General features: G+C 47.3%; 1 protein-coding gene across 1 annotated transcript in view; it reads left to right on the top strand.

Annotated features, from left to right (window-relative positions):
* Kank4 (KN motif and ankyrin repeat domains 4) overlaps positions 1-20,711 on the top strand; it is a 30,896-nt gene extending 10,185 nt beyond the window's left edge. Inside the window, exons 4-10 of the mRNA XM_051187974.1 lie at positions 102-213; positions 2,340-2,558; positions 3,899-3,986; positions 5,808-6,024; positions 8,744-8,886; positions 13,561-13,761; positions 19,048-20,711. Of these exons, the coding sequence (XP_051043931.1) occupies positions 102-213; positions 2,340-2,558; positions 3,899-3,986; positions 5,808-6,024; positions 8,744-8,886; positions 13,561-13,761; positions 19,048-19,152 (1,085 nt within the window). The 3' untranslated portion in view covers positions 19,153-20,711. The remainder of the gene's footprint in view (positions 1-101; positions 214-2,339; positions 2,559-3,898; positions 3,987-5,807; positions 6,025-8,743; positions 8,887-13,560; positions 13,762-19,047) is intronic.
* Positions 20,712-22,265: the final 1,554 nt, after the last annotated feature.

The following is a 22,265-nucleotide window of genomic DNA, read 5'->3' as shown; positions in this document are numbered from 1 at the left end:
GCTCATTTCTCCCTTTTCATACACTCATATACCCTCAAAGCAAGAATCCTAAGTCTGGCCACCCTAAGGTCATTCTAACCTGTGATATTGTATCTGCCTAGAGATCTCTCCGTCGACCAGCCTTAAATCCATAATGAAAAAGAAAGACTATGGCTTCCGTGCAGGAGGTAATGGGACCAAAAAGAACCTTCAGTTTGTTGGGGTTAACGGTGGGTAAGCATCGCTTGTGAAGCTCCGACTGCTTTCCCTGCTACCTAACCCACTGTTGTCCTTAGCACCCTCTCCCTGGGGGACACACCTGCATCTCATTCTTCTGCAGGGATCCAGTCCCCATGGCCTGTTGTGTTTGCACATGTCTGAATCCTTCCAGCTGTGCCAGTCTGTTCGAACCTCTACTTTCAATGGCTTAGCCTGCTCTCCTCAGGGCCCACCTCCAGGGGGCTTGTGGGAGTTCCAGGGTCTCTGGGTCCTTTGAGGAAGGTCTCTGACTTGAGCATAACATTGAAACTAGCACAAGCTCTGCTGGTTCCAAGGGTGATCTCTTTGTTTATGGTGCTGAGACTTTAACCCTGGTCTTGCACACACTAGCAGGAACTTTATCTACCACGGCACCCCAAGCCAAATCCACTTATTTTTTTTTCACTTCCCTTAATGTACTGCAAATAAAACAAAAAACAAATATTCTATCGAAGCAGAACATGACTCAAGCCTTCTCTAGACTGGGGGATTGAGTCTTAGATATGGTCATGTGTCATCTAGCAACAAGAATGCATTCTGAGAAAGCCATTCTTGGGGATTTTATCACGGTGTGGACATTAGAGGACTGCATAAACTAAGACAGCAGTGACATCACTAAGCAATGTAATCTGGGATGTATGTGGTGTGTGGTTCAATGGTATGCTCTTAAATTGTACCTGACACATCCTAAATAGGTCATTTCACAAATGTTTGTTAAAATACAGCTATATGCTTGGTGACAAGGTTAAAAAAAAAAAAAAAGAGGCAAGTAAATCCTAGTTGATGCCTTTAACTCACAGGTAAGTCAAGAAACAAAGAGAGCCTGGTAAAATGGTTTAGCAGGTAAAGGTGCTTGCCTTCAGGCCTGAGGACCCAAGTTTAATCCCCAGGACCCATAAGATAGAAGGAGAGAACTGACTCCCTCAGACTGTCCTCTGACCTCCTCCACACCTCTATACACACACTGTGGTGTGTGTGTGTGTGTGTGTGTGTGTGTGTGTGTGCGTGTGTGTGTATGTGTGTGTATGTGTGTGTGCGTGTATGTGTATGTGTGTGTATGTGTGTGTGTGTAGTGTGTGTATGTGTGTGTATGTGTGTGTGTGTATGTGTGTGTATGTGTGTGTGTGTATGTGTGTGTGTGTGTGTGTATGTGTGTGTATGTGTGAGGGGGTAAGGGAGGAAGAACACAAATGAATAAATAGATGTTATACACGCGCGCGCATACACACACACACACACACACACACACACATTTTTGAGACAGAGCCCAGGATAGCCTCACACTCGGTTCTCCTGCCGTATTTCCCTGAGTGCTGAAATGGCAGGTATTACCACTGGGGCCAGCTGGAACCTGAGTTCAAGTTGAAATCAGTCTTCCTCCCGTCACTGTCATTTAATTTGTGGGTATTATCACATTAGAGCCCGTGCGGAATGCCCCAACCCACCGGGCAGTCAATGACAAACCGGGGAGCACCTAGAGAAAATGGGGGAGAAGGGATACAAAGAATGGACAGCAAGACAATATTCTGATCAAGCTGAAAAATTTTATTTTCTCAGGGGAGGCTTATATAGGACCGTGGGCCGGATGTGAGAGGGGGTTTGCAGGTAGCCAGGGCATGGGCCCTGGCAAGTAGGTAGAGTGAGAAGGTCAGTAGAAGGAATGCCCTGAGTTGTTTAGCTAACCTGTAATTGGCTGTTAATTGCAGCAGGAGAGATAGCCCTGAGCAATTCTTTAGCTGGCTGTGAAACAGAAAGCCTGTACCTTGGAATGTCCTACTGAACATCCTGTTTATTTCTTAAGAGGCAGTAATTGTCTATCTCAGAAACCTGAGGTTGTAAGGATGATGATGGTCCCCAACAGTGTAATGAGGTGTTCAATGCTGTCAGATGTAATCCAGGCTGGAACAGGGAGGCTAGAGGAGGAGTCTTGGCCATGCTGAGAAGTGAGGCAGGTCAGGAATCTAAGGTGGATGTAAGGATGCTAACCTAGACTTGAGCGCCTCTCTGGATTGGACAGTAGGGTTCCAGAAGCATGTACTGGTGTTGAACCACTGGCCCTGGTCAAGAGAGATGGACCAATTGACCTTTGTGTCTTTTCCTAGCTATGAGACCACTTCCAGTGAGGAGACCAGCGGGGAGGACAGCTCCCCTGAGGACATCTCTGACAGTGAGACCGAGAAGAAACGTGATTGCTCAGAGCCCAGACAGGGCAGAGCCATGCATCCCGGCTGCGAGGCTGGGCAGGATGTCTCCAAAGGCACTGGTAGCTCAGGCCAGACAAGTGGATCTGGGGAGGAAATCTCTCATCTGAGGCCTGAGAGGTGAGTCACACAGGTAGCAATGGGACATTGTTTCTCTAAAGAGGGGCAAAGGCATATTTCTCCTTCATTTAGTTCCATTTTGTATGTGTGCATACCTTTACCCATCTGTTCAGCAGTTTGCTGAAGTTCTATTTTGTGCTGAATGAACCAAACAAATGTGACCCCTGCTTCCCTGAGGAACAATCCAAATAGCCCAAGTTCTTCACACACACACACCCACACACACACACACACGCACGCGCACACACACACACACACACACGCACGCACGCACGCACACACAATCTCCAGCATTTTTGTTGGCACTATAAATAGGACAGACTTGACATGGATATTAGAAATCCTCTTAGTCTCTGAAGGTAGAACTTCCCACAATCCTTGCTTTATAGATAAGGAATCAAGAGCATTGGGAGGTGAGGAGATGCCCCCAAGTAGGGCAAGGGTTTGACCTCAGGGCCTTCTGATTTTTACCCAGTTTCTTCTGTCAAAGCCTAAAAGCTGGGATTTTGTTGAAGCAGCACTACGTTTGCAATTCCTCACATTGACCAGCAGGGTCTTTAACCTACAGTCACCTCAGCGTCCTGGAAGCAGCCAGATAGGTTTGATCTGAGGACTGTGTGAAGAAATGCTGTGAAATGCCCCACACAGAGGAGACCCTCAATACATAGACATAGGCCAGCTGCAACAACGGCCATCACCTCTGCCACCCTCAGCCCAGGTTTGGTGGATGGAAGAACAGAGCTGACTGTAAGCAGACCCGCAGGGCTGTTCCGTGAGAGAGGAGGTCCTCACAGTAATGGGACAAGTGTCTGTCACTGTGACACCCCAGCCTCACAGCTCCTCATTTCACAACTCTGTTTGGGTTAGTGGAGTCCTTCCTGGGGGACTAACCGGCAGAAACTGCTGCTGTAGGTTGGGGTGCTGGATCTTTTGGGGCACCCAGGCAGGAAGGGATCACTTTCCTTCCTGGCATGACAATAACAAATATTGGGCCTTTGTCCCGATGCCTCCCTTATCTGCTCCAATCCCTGCCCAAAGCAGCATGAAGAGACAGCATCTGACCTTCAGAAGCACTCAGATGCCTTGCCACATAGAACTGTGAAACTATGGGTGGGTTGCCTGCTCTCTTTCTTTTTTCCTTCCTTCCTTCCTTCCTTCCTTCCTTCCTTCCTTCCTTTTTTTTTTTTTTTTTTTTTTTTTTTTTTCATGTTTTTAGGAATGTCCCTCATTGTGGAGTTGTTGCCCAGCTTGATCATTTCAGCTGCTGAAGGTGGAGAGTGAATGTCTTTTTTTTTTTTTTTTTTGTCAGCATACTGAAATAATCTCTCTATTTTCTTTAGATGTAAACCATCAGAAGAATTCCTTAACGCATGCCAGGCACTGAGTCAACACCTGCCAGAAACCGGGGCCACCACCGAGCAGCTCCTGGTACTCACACCTCCCCTGTCACACGAAGTTTCCAATGGGGTGACTTTGGACCCTTGCCTGAGGCAGCACACACAGTCCCATTCCTCCGGTGTTCTGTGATTTACCCACATGCTGTTAACCTCGGGAGACGGGCTAGGCTGAGGGAATAGAAGGGTTAATACATACAAGAAAGCTAGCCATGGGCTCAGAGGCATTCTACCAAGTATTTTTAGAAGTCATAACCAAGTGCCTGCCACTAAACTCAGTGGCTATAGTCTCCAAAGTGCCTTGCCTCAGTTCAACAAAACCATGGGCAAAGTAGAAAAGGCATGTGGAATGTGACCTCAGTTTCCCTTCGAGGACCTCTTCAGAAGGCAGTTAATTCAATGCACAGGGCCTGGTTTCCTGTCAGTAAATGACAGTGATTGGTAATCTGTCGCATCACCCTCCAGTCCTCCAATTTGATTCTGCCAGGTTACTGTTTTGCTTAATGGATATTGATGGGTCAAGAGACCAAAAATAAGAACCATCTCCATTCGATCTTTCCCACCCTTGTGTCCCGTGGAGATTTGAACCTGTAATTTTTTCATTCTTTTTTTAATTGAGAACTACTTGCCGGAGCCAGGAGCCAGCAGTCAGATCCAAAGTGGTAAAACCTGTAAGCACTTTCAAAGCCCATTGCTCCCTCAGCAGAGCAGCCCAGAGAAGAAAATTGATCAGTTCAGCCGTGTTTGCAACTCACCCAACCCATTTTCAGGGTTTTTTTTTTTTTTTCTTTTTAATCCTAGCTGATTTGACAAATAGCATTCTGCAGATTGTTAAAGATGGATGGAGATGGAGGCTCCCAATACTCAAATTGCCCCACTAAGTTCTGTTTTTAACAATCTGTTCATTCATTCATTCACTCACTCATTCATTTCTTTTGAGATTAGAACTCATACAGTTCAACCTGACCTCAGACTCATTAAATAGCCAAGCAAGGCCTTGAATTATCTGACCCTCCCGCCTCCACCCGCCACTGTGCCTGCTTTTGAGTGGTGCTGAAAAGTGGATGGATGGATGCTAAGCAAGCATTCCACCAGCTTCAGCTCCATATTTAAAATCTACCACTATATTCCATCATGTCAGGGCTTTCCTCCAGGTTTTCTTGATTCCCTAGACAAAGAAGTTATCCTGATATACAGAAATGTTTCAGTCACAAATAAGTCTGATGCTTCTGCTCTGGAAATGTGACGCAAGCCCATGTGTTTGCAAGCCTGGTACCAGCCCACATTAAGTCAAACGATAGCGTGTGGATCCCTTCATCTCTGCCATCTTGCCCCTGCCTAAGAGACAAAGCGGGTTTTAAAATTACCTGGCCCTACAGAACCATTTTGTAGCAGGGACACGGAAGGTTTAATGAGGGTGTGTGGTCACACAGATGAGCCCGGGCTTATATCTGGTCATGTGGATTTAATGCCTAACCCTGGAGCCACTTCCAGAATGAACATAAAGTCGTTTATAAAAACCACATCCCCATAGCATCTCTCGCCCTTTAGATAGATATTCTAAACATTTGGGCTTGTCACACACAAAGCTGAGGTCTCTACTTGATATCTGTTTTGTATATGGTTGTCAATGGGTGAGAAGTGGAGGGCTGGGAGACTCATAACCAGCATCAAGTGTGCGGCAGGATTCTTGGTCCTGCCATCTCAGATTCCCCAGCTTAAACACAGGAAGAGCTGCAGGGAAGTGTGAGAGAGGCGGAAGCATCACAGCTGACCTATCCAAGTGTCACGGAGAGCTCTAGCCAGGGCACCTAGGCCAGGGAATCTCGTGTAAGCAAATCTTCTGCCATTCCAGAGGCAAAGCTTGAATACCATCAGTCAAGAGTGGTTCCGCGTGTCCAGCCGGAAGTTAGCTAGCCCTGCAGTGGTGGCTGCCTACCTCCTCGAGGTCCAGCCTCATGCCCATCTGCTGAAGCTGCTCGTCAACTTGGCTGACCCAAGTGGGAACACAGCCCTTCACTACAGTGTGTCACACTCCAACTTCGCCATCGTGAAGCTACTGCTGGACACAGGTCAGAAATGGCTCTGTGACTTCTGCACCCCTCTTGGAAGGCCCACCTTTTTGTTCTTATAAAATGGGATCTTTTAACATTGCCCAAGCTATCCCTGAACTCCATCCTGCCTTGGGGTCCTGAGTATGTGGGACTCCAGTGAGGGCCCTTCTCTTCATGCTGAATTCCTCTTGTAGTCCAGGAACAGGGCCAGACCATTTGCCTGTCTCCCCCCCCCCCCAACTCCCAAGGCAGTGTTTCGCTGTGTAGCTCAGGCTGGCCTTGAACTCACAGAGATCCACTGCCTCTGCCTCCCAAGTGCTGGAGTTAAAGGCATGTGTTGTTGGTGTTGTTTTTCTTAATGCGGAAATCTTCACAAGCTTGCATGGCTTCCTTGCACAGGGCCCATGCTAATCTCTGATCACCCCATCATAGTATATCACCATGGAAGCGAGTCCCCCTGTACTCTGCCATTTATTCTTCACAGTGTTTCTCACCCCTACGGTGTCATCAGTATGATCCCTCTCATGTTGCAGTTGGGCAACTGAGACTTGGGGTTATAGCATTTGCTCAGGTCATCAAGCAGACTTTGCACTTGGTCTGTCCAACTCCAGAACAGTGCCACATCTTAGGAAAGGCCACCTTCTCATCTCCATAAAATAACATTTAACAAAAGCATGGCTCCAATTAACCAATTTGACTCATGCGTCTTTCATCAAATATCTGTTGATTTCTTATGACTTATGAATCGGGAATGCAAAGGTGATCCAGGAGTGAGCCTTCTGTTTCGGCTAAATGTGTCATTCCTCAACATCAGTGGAAGGTGTCCATCACTGAGCTGTCACACTCCCAAACCTGGGCTTCCTTTAAAGGGCAGTTGAGACACACTCAGAAAGGACATGACCAAGTGAGTCATTATTGAGGAGAGAGCCATAAAGTACCCTTCTGAGGGCCACTTTTAGTGAGGTATCCTTTATTTTGCCTGAATGCCATTGTGACTCATTGAATGGAAGTCTGCTCAGTTGAGAGCCTTCTCCTCTCTCTCCTCCATGAATTACTGGCTTGCTCATTGGGCATTGTTCAAAAGCGGCTGCTGTAAGAATGTGTATCCTTAGCCTCCTTCTGTGCTCTGGAGAGGGGAGAGACATCACTAGACTGTTCTATAAGTCATGTTTCTAAAGAGATGCAAGGGAGCTGCTAAGCTGAGGCATTTACACTTCCTAAAGCAAATATAAAATAGTCAGGGATAACAGTTAAAATATACTAAGAAGACAACACAGGTATCTACTTCTTTCTTAAATTGTATTTACTTATGGGGGTGGGGACACATGTGCCACAGTATACATGCAGATAGAGGTCAGAGGACAACTTCTAAGAATCAGTTCTTTCCTTCCACTATGTAGGTCCCAGGGATTGAACTCAGGTTGTCAGGCTGGTGGCAAGTGCCTTTGCCCAGTGAGCCACCTCACTGGCCCAAGGTGTCTTCTTTATCAGGCCATAGTTGTGCTGAATAGAGCTGTCATACAGCCTTTGTCATCTGCCTGACCAAGACAGTGGTTGGGTCCTCAGGGAGAGAAATGTGGCGAATGAACCAGATTCGGTTGCCCATGTCTACTGGCGTCTGTGCTCCCATGGCATACTTCAGAAATATTCTCTGAGTGAGATGAAGCAATATTTTCCTCTTTCACAGAACTTACAGATTTGTTGTAACAAATATCCAAGTCTACATGAGTGTCACTCACTCTAAATGATAGTAACAATGGCTGCCAGTGGTCTCTGGTATTACTATGTCCTGGTGGTTTACTTATATTAACCATAAATTTTGTAACAGTCCTAAAAGTTAGGTCCCATTGTCATTCCCTCTTCGCAGAGGAGGATACGGCAGGCTGTGCTGTCCTGATCTACTGAGACAGATTTAATTTTGCCTCGGCCACACAACTTTCTGCAATGAACAGAAAACTGTCCTGGCGGGGGGGGGGGGGGGGAGTCATTTGGATTCCAGGTCTCAGCCTGTGTGTAGTAACTTGCTGCTTCTTTGATGCAGAAGGACATGGAAGCATGTCCCTGGGGCTGTGGCTCAGGAGTGTCTTTTAAATTATCATTTACCACCTCATCTTAAAAATATCCTAGTTTATCACTCTATCATGAAAGGTATATTCTCCATTGCTCCGGTACAAGAATTAGGAAGTTCTTTTCTGCCCGCAAAGATTTTCTGTTTGCCCTGTATTGTTTTCATGCCCCTGGTACATGAGGCCTTGGGTAGGCTAGGCCCTACAGATTTGACCATCATTTTTAGCTCCACACAATATGAGCTAGCAAGAGTAGCCTGTGGACACACCTGTGAGTATTGTGTGGCTAAAGAAGCATGGGCTCAGGCGCCAAGCAATCCCAAATCCTGGTCCCTCCTTCATCATGTAAATAGTTTATATGACCTCTCTGGCTTTTAAATGTTCTCATCTAGGAAGACTGTGTGTTGTGCCCAGGTTTTCAAAATGAAGTCGCTGTCATTGACCCCTTATCTGTCTCTGGCCCTTTTGTGGTCCTCCCTTGTTGGGCAGCCTCAGAAAACCTATAGAGAAAATTATCCAGTTCTAATGGCTGTGAAGAATGTAAGCCAGTGACTTTGCTGGGGAAACACTAGACCATATGTGTCAGCCAGCAAGCAGTGTTCTGTTAACTGTTGAAGCACAGTCTGGCTCCAACCCGGGCAGTTCCAGCACCCATATTCCTTCCCTTGTAGGCGTCTGCAACGTGAATCATCAGAACAAAGCTGGCTACACTGCTGTGATGATCACTCCCTTGGCTTCTGCAGAGACAAAAGAAGACATGGCTGTTGTCTGGAAGCTCTTGCGAGAAGGGAATGTAAACATCCAAGCAACTCAGGTAGGTGGAAAGCACTTGCTCTCTGCTTCTCGACAAACGTAACGGCAACCCCCAGTTTTATTCTGCCAGGAGAGTGAAGAGTCCCATTTATATTCATGGAGCATTTTCCGCTCCAGAATGCTGGGGCTGTAAATGTCATCTATCCAAAACCCCAATACTTCATCTTCCTTAAAGGCTCCTGGGACCTTAGACTGGCTGGCACAGGGGTCACTGAGCCATCTGGTTTGTTACAAACTAAAACAGGGCAAATTCCACCTGGATTTAACTTCTCCAACAAAAGTCCTAATGTTAGCCTCTTCGGAAGGACTTTGCTGGCTGGCTGCTGCAGTCACTCGCCTCTGTGACTTTCCAGATCTTGACCGGACACACTTAGGAAGTTCAGTACTTTAGTGTTATCGCCAATCATCTCTCTAAAGCCTTTTAAAGAAAGTTTTTGTTGGTGTTGTTGTTTTGAGACAGTATTTCTGTCTGTATCCCTGGCTATCCTGGAACTTGCTCTGTAGGCCCTGCCTGGGCCTAAAGGCATATGTTACCACTTCCAGATATTTTATTATTTTTAAATGTGTGTGTGTGTGTGTGTGTGTGTGTGTACCAGGTGTATGCAGGTATCTGTGGGGGTCAGAGGTGTCAGATCCCCAGGAATTGGATTTACAGGCATTTGCGGGCTGTCCCATATGGGTTCTGGGAACCAAATTCATGTTATGTGTTACAGCAACACATACTCTTAGTCACTGAGCGTCTCTCTGCCCACCTGAATCTCCATTAGACTTATGGAGAGAGTGTGGGTAGCAGGACAGGAAGGAGCTGTCACCAGTTCCTCACTCCCAGGGGTTATGAGGATCCCTGCCTCCCAGGCTCTTCTGACCCATAGGGTTACGGTGGGATTCTGCTGAAGTTAAGCCATATCACTGACATGCTTCTTTGGTTCTTAAAGTAACCCAGTCTCTAGCTTCCCCTGTCTTTCCTTACCTCCCCACCAGCCAGAATAAACGATACCTGAAATAAGTCACTTATAGTCAAAGGGGGTCGCTGGTAGCAGTGGATCCTTGCCTAGTGTGTCGAGGGCCTGGGTCATTCCCAGGGACTTATACAAAGGAAAGCTTTATCTGAGCTTGTGGTTTCAGAGGGTCAGTCCCTGGCTGCTTGGTCTCATTGCTGTTTTGCCAGTAGTGGTACAGAATGTCATTGGCAGAGGGGAGGGAGGGGGAGAGGCAAGGTAACCAGCCTTTAACCCACAGGGATATCCGTTAGCCAGCCATAGCTGCTCTATTATAGAAGAGAAACCCTGAATCTGGAGACCTAAATCTTTTATAATAGGCAATGAGCAAGCCTGACCTGCCTTAGGAGATACTGCCTCTTCAAAAGCTGTTTGCTATGTAAACATATTTTAAAACCTCATATGGGGACTGGATATCTGGTTCATTGTTTAAGAGCACTGGATGTTTTCCCAGAGGACCTGGTTTCAATTCCCAGCACCCACATGGCTATTCACAGCCATGTATAACTCCAGTTCCAGAGGATCTGATGCTCTCTTCTGACCTCCTTGAGCACAGACATATAGTTGGATTTTTCTGTCCCACCAGCCAGTTCCCAAATAATGACACAGAGACTTATTAATTATGAAAGCTTGGCCAATAGCTTAGGCTTGTCCCACTAGCTCTTATAACGTAAATTAACCCATTTCTATTTACTTTCTGCGTCTAGGCTTTATTATCTTTACTCTGTACTGCCCATGCTACAGCTTTCCTGCTTCCTCTGTGCCTGGCTGCAACTCTGTCCTTCCCAACATCCTGTGTGCCTGGAAATCCTGCCTTGCTATTGGCCATTCAGATTTTTATTAACCCAATCAGAATGACATCTTTACAATATACAAAAAGATTATTCCACAACTTAGACCTAAGTGCAGGCAAAGCACACATACACATAAAATAATAATGCTAAAATTTTTAAAAATGTGTGTGGAACTCCACTCTGCTTCACTCTCCAAGACTGCAGACAGTAGCCTGGGTGGCTACAACGTCACTTTGCATGACTTATCCAGGAGCTTTCAGGGATTCAGGAGATGCTCCGGTGGTTAGAACATTTGGCTGCTCCAGCATTTGTATTCCCACATTCATATTTAAAAGGTGGGTGTGGCTCTGCACACACCTGTAACCCCAGGTCTTCGGGCAGCAGAGACAGGATTGCTGAGGCTGCTGGCTGCTATCAAAGGAATGAGATGGACAATTGTAGAGCATGACCTGCACACACAGCTTTCACATAAATATTGTACATATGCATCACACACACGCACATGCACACACAAAGGAAACATGATTTGGGGAAATGTTGCTGTTGTCTAATAGCTCCCTACTGATGGCAACACAGAGGTATTTGAACTCACTTTCTGATTTCTAAAGCATTCTTACCCACGTACAACTCCTATTCCAGGAGACGCTCTACAGTAGTTTTATTTTAAATAGTATTATCCTAACAAGCATGTTAAATTTTTTTGGAATTGAAAAAGGGGATGCTCACCGTGATCAAAGCCAATCACTCCTCTTGCCTGAGATGCAGTAGGTTCTAGGAGGGACCAGAGAAAAGCCTAGGACCCACAGCTGCAGCTATTTGCCTTGGCTTCCCTGGGATTCTGAGGGGAGGTGACCATGCCTAGCAGCATGGGAGTGTGCTGGGAGTCTCTGAGAAACACATCTTCATATCTCCAAGGTCCCTGCTGGGCCTGGTGTATAGCGCCTCTCTGCAAATGACCAACTTCTGAACAAAACTAAATTATATTAATCTAGACCAGAAGAAAGGTAATGAGGAGGAGACTGAGAGTCTCAGGGCCTGGCTTTCATCGAGGAAACCTCAAGCCTAGTTAATCTACTGAGCAGCCATTACCTCCAGGCCAAGTAATCACACTCTCAAAGGCAAACTGGTAATCTCTGGAAAGAGCTGTCAGAGTTACAGAGAAATGGGGGCTCCAAACAGCTATTTATACTCTGGTACAGAGCTGCACACTATCTCTAACCCTCTTAGAGATAAGGGCAGTGGACCCTTACTAACTCGCTAGGCCCTTGAGTCTCTGCACGGCTCCATGAGGCAGTAACCATCCCAATCCTCCCTCGTCGGGAGACAGTGCAGAGATGAGCTTGCTTGTGTCTAGTTCACCCAAGTGCTGAGTGACAGAGCCAAGAAAATCCTGACTGCAGATCTCCTTTCTCATGGAGTGATTGAAAGGAGCCTGGCAGCACGTCCTTGATGTGAACATCATTAGAGCAGCAGTTCTCAACCTCTGGGTTGCAACCCCTTTAAGGTTGAGTGACCCTTACAGGGGTCACATGAGACCCCTGGAAAACACAGATATTTACATTATGATTCATAACAGTAGCAAAATTTCAGTTATGAAGTAGCAACAAAAATAATTTTATGGTTGGGAGTCACCACATGAGGAACCGTGCTAAAGGGCTTCAGCGTTAGGAAGGTTGAGAACCGCTGGTTTAGAGCCACAGGGGATCTGAAGGGAGAGAAGGACTAAGCATTGCCTTATTCTTAGGATCCTGATATCCCATTGGAGAGACAAGCTTGACTTTCAAGCTCAAAAAGGGTTGGCAAAATACACTAAGTCATAGGGGAAAGCTATAAGGAAATATAAGAACATGTAGTGGACCTGTGTGAATAAGAAATAATTGTCACTTTATAGTCAGAAAAATTACCACCTCATATTACTATATTTATACTCTTTATCTCACTTGATTACCACAAGAGCCACATAAAGCACACAGGAAAAAAAATATTTTTTAGGTTTTTTGAGACAGGGTTTCTCTGTGTAGCCCTACCTGTCCTGCCTGGCTTCAAACTCACAGAGATCCACCTGCCACTACCTCCCAAGAGCTGGGATCAAAGGCACACACCACCACTGCCACAGGAAAAATAATTACAGGATTAATTCTCAAGCAAAGGAAAACTGAGTTTCAGGGAAGACAAGAGCTTGGCATAGTCACACATTAAACTGCAGAGACAGAACTTGGGTTGGTCCTCTGAGTCTAAGCCATTGCTGAGTCCACTGGTGACCATGGAGGCATAAAAGATAACCATACTGTCACTAGCCGGAGTTAGAGGCTAGCAAACAGGTTTTGTTGAAACAAGAGGGTTCGGGTATCTTTAAACAAAGCCCAAGAGGCACTGAGCAGACTGAAGCTTCCCAGGGAAAGGAGGCATGGGCTGCAGCCACAGCCTTCACACCTTCCATCAGTCTGCACATTCCATCACATCCTTGGTGCTAGGCCTTGGGGAGACTGACACAAAGATAATGGTCCCTAGGGGTGTCTCAGTAGCAGAGCACTTGTCTAGCATGTGTGGGCCCCTGAAGTTAATCCTCTGTGGGACAAAAATATAAAAGCAAAAAAATAAGTAAGAACAGCCCCTGCTGTCAACTTCTGGGCTCCTAAGCATAAAGGGAAATTGGAATGCAATCAGTAAGAAAGTGCTGCATGATGCTGCCCATGCTGGGAAGCCAGGCACGGCTTTGGAAAGGGCATAGGATTTGACGGGAGTCATGGAAAGCAAAGTTAGCCAGAAAGAAAAGGATGTGTCCTGTGCCACGGGCAAAGGGACAATCAGATCAATGCCATTTCCTTGAGAAATTTTGCTGGACACAGCCAGCTTCAGCCTTTGCTGTTGCTCTTTGTGCAGGGAGGCCAGACTGCACTGATGCTAGGAGTTAGCCACGATCGGGAGGACATGGTCCAAGCACTGCTGAGTTGCCAGGCAGATGTCAACCTACAAGACCATGATGGATCTTCTGCCCTCATGCTGGCCTGTCACCAAGGCAACGCCAACTTGGTTCGACTGCTCCTGGCACACCCAGCCTGCAACAGCAGCCTCACTGACAAGGTAAGACTTGCAGGCAGTTAACCAGGAGGTATTTAACACCTGTCCTGAAAAGTGTCTTGCCAGCCAGCAGAATTCAAGAAACCATATGGCTGTAGCAATAAAGTTGACCTCATAAGGCTGGTGGAGGGATTAAATGAGATAATGGATGGTAAATGTTCATAGCCATGGTGCTGTGAAACTCGCAAGATTAAACACTGTGCTTGGGAAATGTGCCAGGCCTGGCTTGGCCCTGAGCCTCCTGTAGTGCAACTAAGTATGTAGCTTTGAGGCAGCAGCTCAGCTCTGTGTCTAAGGGAGACAAAGTTTGTAGAAACGACTCTGTAGTTGTTAAACTGACAATACCTCCGTGACGTAGATCTACTTTGTAGAGTGATTCATTCTACCAAGAGAGCCTGCTTGATGTTGTCCAGTCAATGATTGTCCCCTTAAATAAACTCCCCTGTAAGATGAGGGTCTCTAGGAGGAGAAGGTAACCAACATGTTTAGTGGTACCATGACCAAAGCATGTGACTCCCATGACAACGCTGTGAGGTCAGTCCCGCTGCTGCCATCATTTTGATGGAGGAAACAGAATCACTAAATGGTCAGGTACTTGCTCACATTGAGGCTGGTAGGGTTGGATTCTATCAAGCCCTAGGCTCACGCCCATAATGGACACACCACTTCTCTTCTGTCCCACTGAAGGAGCCAAGCCTTTTTGCTCAATCCCTCATGTAGTAGAGTGTTTACCACAGGCCAGTGACTTACCAACAACTAGACTTAGGGGTTCAGTCACATGTAAGTGACCCCATTGCTGACATTACAGTGGTCACATTTCCGGTGCGCTTGTGGGAGCTAATCTTCACCTGCTCATTACCCCTGATCTGCCCAAGAATACAGCAAGCTAAGTACTCCATAGCCTGTGCTTTGTAGATGGGGAAACAGGTCAAGGAATGTTATATCCCTGTCCTAAGGGTACAGCCTACAGTTCTTAGAACACAGATTCAAGCTCAGGTCAGACTCTAGTGTCATTAATGTCGGCATCATAATTTAATGCTATAAACAGACATCTTTGTACTTAACACCCATTGTTCAAAAGGAACAGAAGTTGGAGGGGGGAAAGAGCGCCCTCTGCTATGCAGGAATAGCACCTCAGTATCCCATAGCAAGTGCAGCTGACGCCCTACAGTCATAGTTCCTATACAGCCCACCTTTCCACTGAGCCATTTCTGAGCACTTCAGAAGGCACAGACCCTCCTGCTTTCCCCCAGGGGATCTGGGAGTGGAGCCTCCTTTTCCAAACATGTAGTGAGACAGAGGATCTGTTTGGGGGAGTCCTCTGTGGGCTGCCTTAATCTTGAGTAAGCCTGAACAATAGTAGCCCAGGGCCACTTAGAAGTGACCACTACACTTGCCTGGAAGAGGCCTGAGAAGAGACAACTATGGGACAGGCCAAGCAGGCTTGAGCCATGGAGGTCCCTAACGGATCAGAATAATAAATCATGGAATAGGATCCCTGCCTGGGCCCACGTGGTGGTTGATCACAAATAAGGACCAGAAGTACCTGGCTTTCTGAAGGAGAAGGAAAACCATGGGGAAGACAGCTCAAGGATGATTGTTTAGAGCTGGCTTTAGACCCAGCATTCACTGTTTTAAATCTGAATTCAGGAACTCTGCCTTCCAGCAGGTGACCCCTAAGCCTCTGTATACATCTGTAAAATGGGTATAGTGATGAGCTACCTAAATGCTTAGCGTTTATGAGACATATTTGCTGGCTGGAACTGTGACACATAGAGCAAAGTCCCAGTCCAGCAACAGGTGGGGCCTTGGCATTTGCAGGTGTCTGCAGGGAGCCAGAGGAGAGAGACTGCCTCCACCTGAGAAGCCAGCTGGTCACAGTCTTCTTTCAGTCTTGTGTTCCTCAGAAGGGTGGCACTGACATCCAGAGGAGCGTTGACAGTGTCCAGAGACATTTTTTTATTTGTCACAAGGGCTAGGGGTGTTGATAAACGTCTCCAGGGCACAGGGTCAATAAAGAATTCTGAACCAAGCCAGTCGTGGTGGTGCACGCCTTTAATCCCAGCACTCGGGAGGTAGAGGCAGGTGGATCTCTGAGTTCAACGCTAACCTGGTCTACAGAAGGAGTCCAGGACTACAACAGAGAAACCCTGTCTCAAAAAGTGTGGTCAAGGGTTGGTGCAGGGAGAGCCAGGGCAGCACTGAGGAGCAGTCAGTGCAGGTCAGAGTCTGGAATGGCCGGGCTCAGTGCTGGATGTAGAAGTGAGATGCAGGGGAAAGCCAGCCAATGTGGCAGGGCTGGTAGGAGTCCTCCAGGGCCTATCGAATTCCACCTGCCTGAGTCAGGCCTGACTGAGGAGCCCCAGTGCAACTTCCTCAGGGCAAGAGGGAGCACGGGGCTTCCAGCACCAGAGAGAGGCGAGAACTGTGGGACCCACCAAGGACCAAGGCCGGTACCGGTGCCGGTCCTCACACAGCACTGTCATTCCAGCAGTCACCTCTCATGGGAGGCTCAGAGGTCTGCAGCACAGAGAATCAAGTTCTGAAAGTGTTTCCTCTCAACAAGGTTCCATAAAAATACAGAGAGCGACAGGCACTTTCCCTAGGCTTAGGAGGCAAGTGAGGCGCGGGCGGTTGGGTTATACTCTCTCTGGGGACCTTGAGCATAACAAGCTGTGGTAGTGAGGCCTGAGCACCAGTTGCCAGCTTCTTGTTTGGAAGCTGTTTCCGAACATCCACCAAATGGGAACATTTTTGAGAGAGATTATGCCTTGCTCATCTGATAAGTAGTAGGTTCATGAATTCTTGTCATGTTGAAAGACACATTCACCTCAGCACACACAGGAAAGCACACGCATGCACATGCGCGGGAGCACGCACCCGCACACTCGCGCGCGCACACACACACACACACACACACACACACACACACACACACACACACACAGGGCTGTCTGTGAAACCCCTCCACTCTTCAGCTCACAGCCAGGTGCATGGCCAGCTTGCAGTGTTGTTGAGTGGGGTTCACTAGACCCAGCTATGATGCATGGACCTCCATGCATGCACCCTTATTTCCTCTGCAGGAGGCATTTACATTTAAGGGAGGCTCTCTTCCTAGGTGGTCTTTTTGTCTCTACTTCCCATCCTCCACATCTTCAGCTGAGAAGCCCACAGATGGAGGCTGTCACCTCCAGATGGAATCTGTCAGAAAATGCATAGCCTCTGGGACTGGCCCTGTGGCACTTTCCCATGGTAACGGTCATCACACACACACACACATTGTTTACATGAGGCTCTGGATGGCAAAGGCCAGCTTGCAGCACAGAGGACAGCCCTCCCCCTCGCAGGGAACAATGCAGGGACTCCCTGCTTTAAAAGCTGCGCCTTGATCCAGGTTTGCTCAGTAGAAGAAAGGACTCCTTAAGATTGCTTGGCTTCTTTATCAGCTTGAACCAAACACCTCTGCCTGTGCAGTCCAGCTTTCAACTACAATGCTTAGGGTTGAGCAAGGGCAGGCAGCCCACCTGTGCCAAGATGCCTCAGGAGCGGGCCAGCCTGAGCTGTTGAGCTTACAGAGACCAGAGCTGATCAAGTGATCTCCCAGATTCCAGCCTAAATAGAAAAGTGCAGGGAGTGTGGCACAGCAAATTCAAGGCTAGCCTGGGGTACATAGCAAGTCACTGTTTCCAAAGAAAGCAAGGTAGTACTCATATGGAGTGGCTCACAATTCCGCTAAACCCCAGGGGCTCCGGCCCTGTGAACACACACACACACACACACACACACACACACACACACACACACACACTTGCAAAAAGGAGGGTGAGAGTGTAGCTCAGTTGGAGGAGAGCTGACCTAGCATCCCAGAGGCCACTGTGTTTGAGCCCCAGCACACACTTATTTGGGTGGTGACGCATAGGCCTGTACTCTTAGCACCCTTAGAGGCAGAAGCAGAAAGAACAGGAGTCTAGGGCCATCTTGACCTCAACTAGTTCCTGGCCAATATGGGCTATGAGACCCTGCCTCAAAACAACTGTGTATTGGTCCCTCGAAGCCCCTCCCACTCTTAGTCCTTTCTCTGCTGCAGGATGACAAATGGTAGCTCGGTTTCCTCCTGCTACACAGGGGGAAGCCCAAAGAGCTTGACATGTTAATAGGTCCCACCTGCTCCTCTGGAAGATGTGCCCCATCTGGGAAGTTAATTACAGTGAGAGCAAAATGTATAGTAAGCATCATATGTAGCCTCGGGCTGGGGTTTTCCTCTAAGTCAGTAACCAAGGGAAGTGTAGTTTTCAAGGCCATCTTTGTACAGCCAATAGCAGCCGTGCCTAAGGAGAACTCCATAGGGCCAGCTTCTTTACATGGCAGGACTCAAGCTCTTTGCAGAGTGGGCCCTGTAGTGGAGAAAGTGATGCAGCAACTTCGTGTACAGCGTTGCTCATTCTGCTCCTAAGGAAACAGTCAGCGATGGGAGGATGCTGGGAGATAGCTCAGTCCGTAAAGTTCTTGCAATGTAACAGTGAGGAGCTGAGTTCAATCCCCAGAACCCACAGCTGTAAAAACATCTGGCACTGTAACAGATGCTTTTAATGAGGCTCACTGGCCAGCTAGCCTTGCCTCCTTGGCAAGGTCCAGGCCATTGAGAGCCTCTGTCTCCAAATGAACAAGGTCGACAGTGTCTGAGGAATGACACCTGGTGCTGAGCTCTGGCATCCACATGCACACGTGTGTACACGCACAGATGAACATGCTGACAGCACACACACACACACACACACACACACACAATGAGAAAATGCTTTTTCGGTGAGTTTAGGACTTGTGGGCATATAGAAACAAGCATGCTTCTGATAAGCAGGAAATCTCTAGTGTATTGTGGACTGTTAACACAGATTAAGACAAATGAGTTATGAAGACTTAACAGTGGTCCTAGCACACCACAAAAAGTTACAATAAAAGGACATTCAAGACAGACACCTGCTTTCATTTCTCCTCTTTAACATTAGTAATAGATTTGCACAGAAGAAAGCACACCAAAATGCTAATGTTCAATTTGATCTGTATGTAGAATAGGAAAGGTTACTTTCTTTCTGATAGTTTCCAATCTCCTAAGTGTTGAGGGTCTGGCGACTCCTCTGTCCCCACTGGCCCAGGCTTCCCAGGACTGAGGGCTGCTCCTGTGGAAGGGACCCTCATGCCTCATGATGCTTGGAACATCCCTCTCAACACTTCTCACTGGGACTACAAGGCACAATGGATGATTTTTTTTTCTTTCTTTCTTCCCCACAGGCTGGCCGAACAGCTTTGTCCATCGTTCTGAATTCCCCTGCCCATGTGGAAATCGCAGAGCTTCTGCGGGCCCACTCAGAGCGGGGCAGGTCCCTGGGGCTGTAGAAGCTGCAGAAGCATCAACAGCCAGGAAGCAGAGGCTCCTTTTCTAAACTCCTCCCTTGCCCTTAGAGAGGGCTGAGGTCACAGACAGAGGGCCACCATTCAAAAGAAGCTATGCCAAATATGCACAATACATTCCTGTCATATGATTTTGCTCATTAGGATGCTTAGTAGGTTTTAGCCTTAGGACAAGCCCGCGCCCCCCCCCTTCCCCAAAACTATATAGGCTTCAGAGCAGGGTGCAAGGTGCAGAGGGCAGGCTGCAGTGGGGTTGTCCAGAAATTCAGAACATCTTCAGCCTTGAATTCTTCATGACTGTCTTTGCAGTCCTGTGTAGCCCTGGGTAAGGGCATGCTGGCACAGTAGAAAAGCAATACTTTTTACATGGGGCTTTAAAGTGTACTGTCTTTTTGTTTTGAATCAATTATATATACAAATATATCCCACTGACTATGCATGTCTAGAGAGAATGGGAGAGGAATCTAAATTTAGGCAAGGTAGGATGAAGCCCAGTAATGTCATGTATGACATTTTTGAGTACTCAGGGGGCTCCGATTCCCTCTGTGGAAGTAAGCAGAAAATCCAATCCAGTGGTTAATACTGGGGATGTGTTGGTGGAGTCCAGTTATTTCAGCTGTTCCCAACCTTATGAAAGAAACAAATGAACTGGCCAGCTTCTTGCTGGGAATGAGTCACTGTAGAAGTTGGCATGTTCATCCATTGCTGGGAGTACAAGGACCCTATAGCAGGTACTGGCTCTGAGAACTTCCCGGCTCCTGGCTGTGCAGAAGTCCAGTCTGGGCTTCAGCAGCAGCCAGCCAGGGCAGGACGTAGCTCTCTCTGCACTGAACCCTCTCCCAGGGACAGATTTTTCCTATGCTTCCATATCCCCTGGGGCCTGCACATAAAACCTCTGAATATCTTATGCGAAAATCACCTGTATATAAATGGAAGAGTGTCAACATTGAGGATCTGAACAATGAAAACTCAAGAGCAAAGATTCTCATTTGGGCTGGAATGTCATTTGCTTGATACCCTTTGGGTGAGTCACCAGGCCTTTGTAAGTGACAACCATCATCTCCAGAATGGCAATGATCATACATCCTACCTCTGGGGATTCTTCATAAGAAACTGCTTGTGGACATTTCTGAATCCAGATGATAACCCAGAAAGACCATCTTTAGAAACCCTGCAGCCAACTTCTTCCCACAATGTAACCTGTGAGAAGTGCCCAAAGTCCCATGTGTGAATGCTGCACAGAGATGGAAATATTGAAGCAGCAGATGAGATTAAAAACAAAGAAAAGGATTAAGAGGATTTATTTCAATGTCAAAACACAATGTAAAAGCAAACACATACATTAATAAATGACAGCTCCATGCTTTGCAAAGGTTAATGTTATGCAAAGGATCTTGTTATGCAGTAGGCCTGAGTTTCTGTATGCCTAACTGGGCCCAGAGGATGCCAATGCAGTCAGGCCACCACCAAGCTTGGAGTAGTACAGCTCTGGCCTGTCCTTATTGTATATAAATTAAAATGTTGCCTCTCAATTGACCTCAAAATGCCTTTGCTCTTGATTCTTGGGAATTTGCAATACAGGCCTATATTAGCTAATTTCTTTTTGTTCTGACAAAATAACCAAGAAAGGATACTTACGAAGAAAAAGAGGGTGTTTATTAGCAGTTTTGGAGTCTGGGGAGGCCCTGTGACAGATGGCAGGAACATGCCGAGGAGGAAGGGATCGCAGCTGGATAAAGGAAGTTGGAGAGCAAGGACAAGTCGGGTTTTTGAACAGGCAGCTTGTGACAGCTGCTCTGGATCCCAGGAGAGATACCTTACTTACCATTGACAATGTGCCCACAGGTGACGTAAGGACCTCAAGGAGGTTGGCTCTGAGCCGAACTCTGAGGTGTGAGCCCAGGTGTTCTAGAGGGAGCAGCTGGGTTGAAGATGCGGCATGAAAAAATCCCTGTGACCCCACAACGGTAGGATTTCAGATGACTTCGGTTTCAGTCAATGGGAGAGGAGACTTGAGGGAGAGGAAGACATATGATCTCATTTCTTGCATTTTGATGTTAGGGATTTGGACTTGAGCCCAAACTTGAGGGGACTGTCTCACACACTACTTCAAGAATCCAAACTCCTTTCACAGGAAAACACACACATGTATGCTGAGCTCTGCTCTTAAAATCCCAATGCTTGAGCCTCAGCAGGTAACGGTGCTTGCTGTCAAGCCTGACGACCTGAGCTTGATTCCCAGGACCCATGTGGCAGAAGATGAGGATCAACTCTGGAAAGTTGCCCTCTAGTCAGCAAACTTACCCTCCATATGAATACTGCACACACCGAATGAATGAATGAATGAATAAATGTAATTTTAAAATACTTTAAAGCCCGCTGCTTGACTGGAAATGTAGCTGAGGGATAGGGCACTTGTATTCTCAAGGCTGTTGGGCTCAGTCCTGGCAGGGGAGGGAGAGGCATTGCAATGGGCAGTGGGAGCTACTGAAGAATCGCTAAACAATGAAGGCTGCCAATCAGAGGTGAGGCTACAAGCAAGGGGGTCAGCTGGAGCCTCTTGCGAGCCATGGGGCATAAGACAACAAGCGTGAACTTAAAATTAAGCTCTGCTGGGAAAGGCACCAGGAATGAGGTGTCCCAGGATGTGGTCACAAGCTGGATAAGAGAAGAATCGGTGTCACCATTGCCCCCAGTATCATTCTACTGTGCTTCCTATAGGTTCTCCAACTGAATACCAAGGATAGAGACTCCATTTCCCAGCTTCCCTTGCAATTTGCCATGGCTTCTTAACTACATGTGGATAATGAGATACGTGTAAGTGATGTGCACAGACTTCAGGCAAAGGAAAGGGACCTTCCCTTTCCCGCTGGCTGGGATGCTGTAGCCAACTAGCTTGATCCATAAAGATGTGGCTAACTCCCCTCCGCCAAACAGAACAGAAGTCAGAAGGAGCTGGGGTCCTGTCACATCTGCTCTGGCTTCTTATTCCTCATTTGACATAATCCAAAAGTCTTCTCATTTGTGTAAACCATTGCCTACTGGGACCCCTTCTGAAATAGACTACGTCCTTGAGACCTCAAGACAATCCAAGGGCA

The sequence above is a fragment of the Phodopus roborovskii genome, unplaced genomic scaffold (assembly GCF_943737965.1).
Source record: "Phodopus roborovskii unplaced genomic scaffold, PHOROB, whole genome shotgun sequence".
Taxonomy (NCBI): Eukaryota; Metazoa; Chordata; class Mammalia; order Rodentia; family Cricetidae; genus Phodopus; species Phodopus roborovskii.
The sequence above is the reverse complement of the archived record's forward strand: the minus strand, read 5'-3'. Positions and strand labels throughout refer to the sequence as shown.